At 37.4% G+C, this 10,580-nt stretch overlaps 1 protein-coding gene across 5 annotated transcripts in view; it reads right to left on the bottom strand.

The window, feature by feature from the left end:
* Positions 1-269: 269 nt before the first annotated feature.
* dachd (dachshund d) overlaps positions 270-10,580 on the bottom strand; it is a 152,385-nt gene continuing 142,074 nt past the window's right edge. For 4 of the 5 annotated variants that reach the window (XM_038302384.1, XM_038302382.1, XM_038302383.1 and 1 more), the window contains exons 10-11: positions 7,874-7,942; positions 540-1,909 (exon numbers count right to left, since the gene is read on the bottom strand). In XM_038302384.1, coding sequence (XP_038158312.1) covers positions 1,872-1,909; positions 7,874-7,942 — 107 coding nt within the window. In that variant the 3' untranslated portion in view covers positions 540-1,871. Of the gene's footprint in view, positions 1,910-7,873; positions 7,943-10,580 lie in introns of all 5 variants that reach the window. The other variant, XM_038302385.1, reaches the window with a different exon arrangement.

The raw sequence follows: 10,580 nt of genomic DNA, 5'->3' as shown, positions 1-10,580 counted from the left end.
TAAACAAAGCAGTAGAGAAAAAATGAAACATTTATTTTTCTGTTAAAAAGACAGAGAAGAGGGCTCACAAAGCTAGAGAGCTGACTGAAAATATCTACAATACACAGAGAGAATTTACAAGAGAGCCAGTTTACCTCTCCACATCACCTGATAAAATCAGGCCACATTAGTCACACCGATCCTCCTGCTTCTGGGTAAGCACCCTCCGCATCTTCATCATCATCATGAAGGAACTCAAAAGCCTCAGACAACATATGTAACTCACTCCGTTTATCATCAACATGTTAACTTTATTTGAATTTGAAGTACAATGAAAGAGATGATTCGAGAAGCTATATAAGTTATCAGTGACAACAGACTTAGACAATCCATTAAGAACAAAAAGGAACAAACACATCGTGAACATGGGATACGCTTCCCTTCTTCCTCCTCCTCATCTTTTTGATTGTAACACATAAGGTCTAAATTGTTTAGCAGATAAAGGACTGACATCAGCTTATGACTAGAGAATATACACAGGTGTTGCAGCACCACAATTCAAAAGTCTTTAGGGAAAGAAAATGTTTTTTTTTTTTATTTGTTTGTTTTTTTCTTTTTTTGTCATGTTCTCGCATCATGAAACACTCTGAAACCAAAACGTGTTAAACACAATGTAATAAAGTGGTGTTCGCTTTTTAAAAAGTAGCGTCCTTAACTGATTGCTTCAAGCTGGCAGGTGATGATGATCCGACCAGATACTTACAAAATAAAAAAACAACAACAAAGCAATAAGGGGTGCTGATTTTAAGAGTGTCTCATAAAGACAATGTACAGTAAATTCCAAGAAGTATGACCTCTTTTACAAAGATTACAGTACTATCAACAGCGAAGGTCTTCGTTTTGAGAGTAAAACATCTTCAATTGGGATTTTTAGAATTGTCTGGGCTTGGGTGAATCCACCCTGGTTATTTGTTCAGCACAATATAGGATTTATTAAATATCATAATTCCAGGACAAACATTTACATGCCTGCATGCTTTCTCACCAGAAAATGGCAGCTATAGGAAAAGATGATGGCTCAGAGATAGAACGAAAACAAGAAAGGTTTATATAAATGGTGGTATTGTTTGCCTAATAGCTCTACTGCATACACAATACCTCTTAACGTTATATACACATACCTTAGGAGTCCACTGGGGTTCAGCAGAGTGAGTCTGTCTATCTTTATCATTAGCTCTTGTATGTACAGTGATGGTAAAAACGGAACTTGATTGTATTTTCATCTAATTTAGAAAACATGAAAATCGAACATCAGTCTTCTTTCTTTTGATGACGTGGATATATTCACATCCCCCCCGCCCTCCACAAATGTTCATCTCTTCGTCTTTTTTTTTTTTTTTTTTTTTTTTTTTTTTTAGCATCTCATGATTTATTTCGAAATACAAAAGCAAAACTTCAGTCGAATTTTCATTTCAAAGCTTTCTCGCTGGCTGAGATACAGTATAAAAAAAAATCTTCAGTGCTGTGAACTTATCAGGAGTTATTACCAACAATGCACCTTGGGTACATTTTGACTGTGCTCGGTTATATATGTTTATCCTTCACGTCTTGTCAAAACCTGCTTTATCAGACTACTTTAGGTTTTTCCTTCCGTGGTGAGAAAGACTTCTTTGTTGTACATTCACAATCCTCCAGCGTTTGGGGGGTGGGGGGGATGAACACAGCATTACCATCTACGAGCAGCTTGAACTCTCTTCAGCTAAATCGGCGTGGGTTAGGGTCTTCCCCGGAACCTTCATGGTTTCTTTTTTTTTTCTCTTTCAGTCCTTTTATTTCATTTTATTTACTTTTTGTTATAAAATCTTTCTGTCCTCCAGCTCCTTGCGGCCTTATCAGTACATCACTGCGGTTTTCAGGAACAGTCTTCCATCTGGAACAGAAAACACACACACGCACAGACACAGAGAAGAGGCAAAAGATTAGCCAACAGCTAACAATCTGCTGACGCAAATGCGCTGTTCAGGATGTGATTGTTGATGAAACGCAACTTTGAAATATTGCCCTCTAGTCTTTGGATTTGAACGGCATTACTGTGAATTGATAATCTGATTTAGAGAGAAGATAAAGCTAGAAACCATGGAAAATGTGATTATATATATCATCTACAGTGATTAACTTTACTGTTTTCAAGAAATACAAATTTAGAAAACCCAAAGTAAGTTGACTTTATTCTGGATTTTTAACAATGACCCTCTTAGCCTCAAGTTTTAGCATTTTTTTAAGCTTTTTTAAGTTTAAACTTAAACTTAAATTAAATTTAAGGGAAAATAAAGCATGATTTCAAAAGTTTATTGCATAAATATTTGAGGTGTTAATCCAACCATCAGTCACAGTTCTCCTTGTATTTTATGTGTTCGTAGACAGTTACTGTACAGCAGCACATCTCCGCTTGGCGCATCTCTTGTTAGATACTAAATTGGATTCATGTCTGGGCTTTGACTGGGACATTCCAACATGTTAAATATGTATAGATCTAAACTGTTCCTTAGTAACTTTGTCTGTAGTTTTAGGATCGCTGTCCTGCTGGAGGGCATATTCTGGCCCAGATTTAGGTCCTACAGCCTCTGACACCTTTTCTTTCAGGGTAGCTCTGTGTTTGACCCAGAATCCCATCACAACATCTCTGAGCTGGTATGTCCCTGTTAAACAACAGGCATCCCAACATGTTGATGCTACCACTGCCATATTTCACTGTGGGTATCCAGGGTTACATCCAGGGTCATTTTTTTGCTACAAACACACCAGTTTAACCAAATATTAAATTGTTGTGTCATTTGGCCAGAAGCCTTTGTTCAACATGTTTTTTTTTGTGTCCTCAACATACTTGTGACAAACTGCCAGAGAGGGTTTTCTATGGCTTTTATCTCAACAAAAGAGTTTTTTTCTCACCACTCTTCCCAATGGCCAAATTTATGGAGTGTACAACTTTTTTGTGTGTAAAGTTATTTTTTCCACTTGTGGATCTCATAGGCACTCTCTATACTGTAGCCTTCTCTTTTTATTGCTCTCTCTTCCCGACCTGTCAGTTTAGTTTGGATGGACTGCCTCGTCTTTGCAATTCCTTTTGTCTTTTTGACTAAAGTATTGTTTTCCTTTTTTTTTTGACATATCCAAATGCTTGTGCCTAATGTTTTACTCCAATTATTTTTCATTTGCTTTTTGACTGTAAGGATTTTTTTTTTTCATTTCTGAAAACTGTTTTTATTTTCCTTCTTTTCTATATAGTATGTATAAACTACTCTGTCTGTAATATAAAAGCCCAAATGGATTGCATTGCGGTTTTATGGATGCAAAGAGACAAAATGTGGAAAAGTTCAAGGATAGATGTTGTAACCTGCTGTGTTATGAACAAATCTAAACCATTTGAGCATCTGTGGCCTTCCGCCCAGCTGCTGTGCCTCTTTAAAGCATAATCCTGCTCTTAAGTTATAAAGTGATATTTCCTGTGTGGATACTGTAAAAGGCTCAGGTTATCTCTAGACATCTCCTACGAGTTACGAGCTCCGGTCACTGCCAAGTGGACGGACGCTTTTCATGCCTGGGTGTTAGCCTGAGCGAGCAGACGGTAAAAAAAAGATCTGTTAGGCACAGCTCCGGAGCCTGTCTGACGTTTATTACCTTCGCATTTTTTTCCCTCCCCTCTGTCTGCCGAGGAACGCTTACAGTTAATGCCTTTAAGAAGAGTCTCTGTGGCAAGCAGGCCTGAATTATTCAGCGTTAAAGAGAGAGGCCTACAAAGACATTTAGCAGCTCTGCTTGTTGGACATGACACAAGCAGAGGGGGACATCAGAGGGAGTGTTTGACTAGCTGGTTATAATGTCTTGATGCACGGTACATCTGGGCTGCAGCTTCTTTCTTTTCTGTTATTTAGGCCTCCTTAACCTTTCAGGATGGGTTTTATGTATTGCACACAGACAGAGACAACAAAAGCTTGTTGTGTGTGTCTGAATGTGTACACAACTCATGGGTGGGGGTGGGGGGTGTTGTAGACAAACACACAAGCTAATTACCCAGCACTGCCGTAGGTCTCAAAGGCATAGCACTATGGGCTGCTTCTATTCAAGCAACAACCGCTGAGTTCTGCGCAAAAGTCATTACAGCGTGAATTGCGACTGCATGTAGGGTGAAACGCAAAAGGTAAGGGAGGGGAGGAGGGGAGTTGGAGAAGTGGGCTTGACACAAAAGGATGAAACATCACCTCACTGGCTCGGCTCGCCTGCCTCTGCACGGCTTCACAGCTGCAGCAGCAATTTATAGGAGGGGTGCTAATGAAAACAAAGACCATTTGATCATTTGATGGATGATGACATTTAATCCATTGTCGCGAAGATGTCAAATATCGCAGCGTTTGACTTCTAATAGATCAAATCCACGAACGGTGGGGGGGTTTATGAGGAGGCTGATTCAGCGTCAGCGGAAATGTTGAAACATCTGCTTTCGACTGGTGACGTCTCGACTCGAAGGCAGTCGTTAAAAGGAGGCAAAACTTCAGGATTTTCACATTCAAAATCAAGATGAAAAGTTCATTAAAGAGAATAAATATTTCATTAGGTGCTAAATAAAACAAGGGGAATTTTTGGCTTCTCTCAGCATAAAATTCCTTTGAAAGATTAATTAATTCATGTAAATTATGCAAATTATGCCCATGCAAATATTTTATGAAGACAATTAAGGGATCCATTAATTACAGTCTTTTTTGCTTCAGTGACATTCATTCATTTAATTTTAATTTCACTTTAACTGTTTTGATGTTTAATGTTGCAACAAAGAACTTTATCTGGCTGCGCGCAGGGTCGTATGAACCCTGCCGAACATGTTGAGTGGGGATGGCTGCAGGGTGGGGTGAGGGTGATAGAGGGGGGAGATAGTCGCCCGCTGCCAGGCAGCGCCAGGGCAAGGCGCGGCCCCCAGCAGCTTGCCTGCCTGCAAAAAGGGCTTCGCTCCCTTCCTTGGACTTGATTCAAAACACTGCAAAAAGCAATTAATAAACACAGACTGTGTTAATATCGCAGAATTAGAGAAGTGTGACAAAAGACAAATAGAAATAATTAGTTCTCTAAAATTATGCCCTCATTATTTTTTTTCTCCCCTTCTCTGGCTGCGTTCGCTTCCCCGAGTTTGGAGTCGAGAATGCACCCACACATTTCTCTGTCTGCTTCCGCGCCGGTGATAGGCTTGTTTTTCTCTCCCCCCAGTTCTCCTCCTCCTCCTCTTTCTGCTTGTGTAATTTATCAACATCATTTTTTGCCATTTGAGGTTAATTATACAGCGAGGCTTGCAGAGCAGAGTAGAGGAGACATGGGTGGCAGACAAATGCTTCTCTAATTGAACAAAACGCAAAAAAAAGCAGCCGCCTTATTCTGTTTCATTCCACTCTTTGAGGCAGTGATCAGAGTGATTGAGAGACCCAGGAAAATTATATGCTCTGTTGTCACAGGAATGACTGTTTTATCGAGTTTAGGTGTAAAAATGTAAGTTGTTGCTACCCGGGCTTAAAAAAGTGGCTACTGTATTTTTACAGAAGCTGGAGGCTTTAACTTGGATGAATTAAAAGCAAATATTAAAGAAAGAAAAACAAATAAAACTTCAAGAATTGCTATAAGATTTGACTTTACTGGAAATATTAGAAAAGAGCAGAAAAACTGCATAGAAGAGACCAGCAGAAACCTTAAGATTGAATGAGAGTTTATGTTGAAGAATGATCTAGATCAAACCTGAATAAAGCATCAAGACTAGTTTCTCCACAGAAATGACTAACTTATACCAAACATTGGCTCTTCTATTTAGAATTTAATCACTTTTAGTAATTGGGTTTAAATCATCTTCCCTTTAAAATCTCATTTTATTAAACATGACTCAATTAATGGTGTAATGTTTTTATTTTTTCTAGTGGTGGGTTTATACTGTACTGACAACTGGTGAGAATTGTATTTTAATAAACTGATAGAGGAATACATTTAATAATAAAATTAAGTCATCTTTTTCAGCCCTAACATTGAACATACTTTCTCAACAGAATCACAGATTCTATTAGTTAAATAAGTGTACAAATAAATGCAAAATAGATAGCAAATATAGGGGTTTAATATTTGAAGGTTATTCGAGGTACAATTCTTTCTATATGCAAATAATCTAGAAATATAAAATTGAGAAAAGAAAGAACATGCAACCAACACTTGAATTTATTATTAACACTGTGCTAACTATTGGATCCAGTTGCAGCCTTTGAGTTTTTATACTTCGCTCAACCCTACTTCCCTGTATGTTTAATGCTGCTATTATTTCTTCTTCTGCTGCTATTCCTGCTGCACAGGGACACTGTTTTCTCAATACAACAGTATTAAACTGCAGAGATTTAAATTTTGTTTTCACTTGGACCTGGAAACTATGAAACACCCTAGGATGTGTGTAAGGTTTACTCTAGTGCATAAAGCCGACGGATTTAGCAAAAGTTTTGCGCAAACTACAATATCAATTTAATCTGCTAACAAGGTATTTTGTCTTTACTAAAAGTGTCAAACAGCAAGGGTAAAGGTTTAGAAATAAAGTTTAATAAGAGCCGCAAGTTTAAAAAGAATCAAACTGTCAAAAGCATTAAGAAAATTAATTTTAAAGAGTGATGGTCATATTAGATTATGCAGTTGTTGCTTTATGGCATTAGAGGCTCTTACGGCTTATACACACAGCTATGAAAGCTTAAGTCATGGAAGCACCATTATTAACAGAAAGAAACAAACATAATTCAAATGCAAGAATATCAGCCTGCTTTATTTGGTTGAGGCATTTAATTGGTCTGTAAGAGTTTGAAATGAAGAGTGAAGCAACATAACCCAAAAGTTGAAAAGATTAGTAAGGAAGGAATGATAAAAACCTTAATGTGATGAAGGCAGGTGGTCACATGAGAGGAAGAAGGAAAATAAAAAGGATAATGGGGAAATAAAATGTGACGGAGCCTCATTTGCCTTCAAAGAAAAAAAAATACGGCAATTAGAAACCTTAGAAAAGGTCCTAAATTATAAGTAGCGATGATACATCTTTATTTTTCTATATCAGTTCTAGAAGACTAATCAAATATTAAAGAGTTAACTAGCGTATTCTCTGCATGCAAAGACAGAAACTCCCCCTCCTTATTTTTCCGAGCAAATTGCATGCAGCATCTTTCCCAGGGTAAATTGGGACCTCTTTCCTCACTGATAAGGGCATTTCTGAGCGCCGCATTAAAGCGAGACGTTCCAGCAATAATGAGGATATTCAACCTTTAGCGAGGTGTCTCGGATCTGGGTAAACACAGATAGAAGGCGGTCCAACGGAGGTTATCGCCATGGCGGCCTTCCCTTAAACACAAACTGCACCCCCAAGGCTAACAAACAAACAAATCATTAAAAATGTACAAGGCTTGTTCATAAAACGGATTGATTTGCTCCGATTATGAGTATCAAAGGAGGGGTTGCTCTGCTTTTTTGTGGTTTTATGACTCATTATAGCGTCTCCAGCAGTAAATATGTAACTTTTTTAGCACAGTTGTTTGGTTTTACCTGTTGTAATGCATTTATCCTGACAAAGACCTGCCTCCTTTAAGCATCACCACTAAAAGTCAAGTGAAAGAATAATATTATTCTGAGGGAAAACTGATGATCTTGACCTAGTGCTGTGGCCCAGATGGTGGTGTATGTCTGAACAGCAGGCACAGAAACACTAATGTTCATAAAGTGGAGCTATGTGTGTTTGTGTGTGTGCAGCAGGAGAAGGAGGGGTGGTAAAAGCAGAGAGGAGAAAAAAAAAGAGAGCAAAAGTGAGGGAGAGAGATTTATTGTCTCATCTGAGCCCCTGTACCTTGTATTGTCCTTTCAGCATCTGTTCTTCCACTGCTGCGGTCACTCTCCATCTCAGGGGTCAGAGAGTCTGCGAGAGGAGAGGGATCACCGCCGTTAAACATGCCTGACATCCACCTATCAGAGCCCTACTTTCATAGCATCATTCATCGCAAACTAGAGAGTGAGCCATCCAGTTACAGCATGTCTCTGCTCAGTCTAACTATGTGCCTCTCTGTGTGATTATTTCCAACGATCAAAAACTACTGAAATCGTCTGTTTTTTATTACCACTGTACAGCATGTTGCTACCGGCTGTCCACTAAATCAGTTCCTGAACTTTTCTTAACCAGCTGATAGTATTAAAGTAAACCTTCAGCTTTTGAAATGTAAACCTTGTTTTAGTTGGGCTTTTTATTTTTATTGGCACCCCTGTTGTTAAAAAAATGTTGAAAAGTCTTAAAATGAATGTATCTCTTTTACAGTTTAATCGCACCTGGAAAAAAATGATAAAAATACAACATTTAATTTGAATAGATTTAAACTGATTGTTGTTTGTTTTTTTTAAGCTGATTTAAATGTTGAGAAATTGCTTTATCAGAAATTCACAATTTTCTCACTGCAAATAAATGAAATCTAAGTGAATCAATTTTTCTTAAAATAACTGCATCTTTTTTCTTCATTCAAGCTGGTAAATTAGACACTTTGCCAATCGAATAGGACAATTTACATTTAAATGAAGATGAAAACAATTGCCTTGTTGTATTTCAAGTGCATAATATATACAATTATCTTATTTTAAGGGCAATAACACTAATTCTACTGGCAGCCTATCTTATTTACCTGCTCAGATTAAAGGCAAACATACTTATTTTAAGAAATGTTTACTTGTGATAGATTTTGCATCCCTGCATTACACAGAGATCCATTTCTCCTCAAAATGGGAACAACATCAAAACCTTCTGTTTAACAAATTTCTAACCATTGTGATGGTAATCTTCTATTGATTCCTATTTACATATAAAGAGAAAATAGCTGTTTTGCTTAACTTAAAGTCAAAGTAAAGATGTCAAATAACTAACTTCTACTGAGAATGGTTGACCTTTGCATTAACTATAGCTGTTGTGATTACTTTAATTACACTAATAGCAGACTTTCTTCTTCAACATGGTGTTTCAAACAGTACCAGTGAGTTTTATAGTATCTACCACTTAAACCTACACAGGTTTAAACATCAACAGCCATTATTGGCTTGCAGTGTCTGCATCTTATCAGTCATTTGGTTACTCATATTTTGCTGCTGCCATCCTGCAACAAGGACCACAATAAAATATTATTTTCAAACTGTCACCAAGCACAGAGAGAATGATGATCAGATCAATAAAATCCCTTTAAATATATAGTTTCAAGCCTTTTTAAACATAATTTTTAAATGAGTGCCAGTAAATATAAGTGCTGAACACCTGTACTATAAATTTCCCCTTCAATCAATTATCTTATCTTTCAATCAAGTCTTTCTTAGTGCATATTTAGTTGATCCAGCTATTTAAAATTATTGTATTGACGATTTTTCTTGACAAATAAACAGATGCAATGATGTCACTTTGGGTGTTATAACAGGTCTAAAAGACTAGAAGATTAATGCTAAACGGTAAATCAATTAAGAAAATGATCAGAAGAATAAATCATGATCGAAACACATTTAGTTTCATAAAATGAGGTGGGACTCAAATTATAGGAGGTGATGATGAAGGAAAGCGACAATATTCCCCTGTTTTAATACAGTGCCTTGAAAAAATATTCCTATGCACTGAACTTCTGGCTGCATCAAAAATACTAATTTAATGCACTTTATTGGGATTTATGTGTCTGTCTAAAATAAAGATGAATATCATAGTTAAGTGGAATAGAAATGTATTCACTAATATCAATCTGAAAAGTGTGGCATGCATTCGTATTTAGCCTCCAGTAATCTGGCACCTATAAATAAAACACAAATACTCTGAATTCAAAAGTCAGAAGTAACCTGGTTTGTAGATAACCTGCAATTGTAGGTCATTTATTGTCCGTATAAATGCAGCTTTTCTGTGAATACTTCAGAGGTTTTTAAGAGAACATCAGGAAACAACTCTTCTTGAGAAGACAGGAACACAGCGCACATGTCAGGGGGACAGCAGGGGGCAGCGTTCAACACAGAGTTAGGTTATAAAACACTTTCCCAAGGTTTCAACATTGCTCACAGCAATGGTAACTCTGTCATCTAAAAATGAAGACTGTGGACCAACTATGACAGGAAAGCATTAACCATACAGGGGAGGAGGTCATGGAAGCTCTAGGGGAGCTGTAGGAATCCACAGCTCAGGTGGAAGAATCCACCAGAAAAAAGCTGCTCTACAAATATGCAATCCTAATATGTGGGGAACGCTTCCATAATATACATTAATTCATTGCAATCCCTTTTATAAACAGCTTTACCAATACTGTGTGATTGTTTTAGTTGGGGTTTGAATTCAAATCTTTAGCCTTAAATTTGCTTTGTGTTATAATATTTAATGTGCATGAGACTTTCTTGGTTAAATAGATTAAAGTAACTTTTAGTCGTGCACTAAACTAATCAGGCTGTGATGGAACAGCAGTAAGAAGAAACCCTGAGAATCATCAGCAGGGTAGGGAGCTTTTAAAACACACCCAATAAGGTGCTTTGGTCTAATAAGGTCAAAGCTTAACTGT

Source organism: Cyprinodon tularosa, unplaced genomic scaffold (assembly GCF_016077235.1).
Source record: "Cyprinodon tularosa strain WSP-4 unplaced genomic scaffold, ASM1607723v1 ctg49, whole genome shotgun sequence".
In the NCBI taxonomy this organism is placed as follows: Eukaryota; Metazoa; Chordata; class Actinopteri; order Cyprinodontiformes; family Cyprinodontidae; genus Cyprinodon; species Cyprinodon tularosa.
Note: the sequence above shows the minus strand (reverse complement) of the source record. Positions and strands in the feature narration are given on the sequence as shown.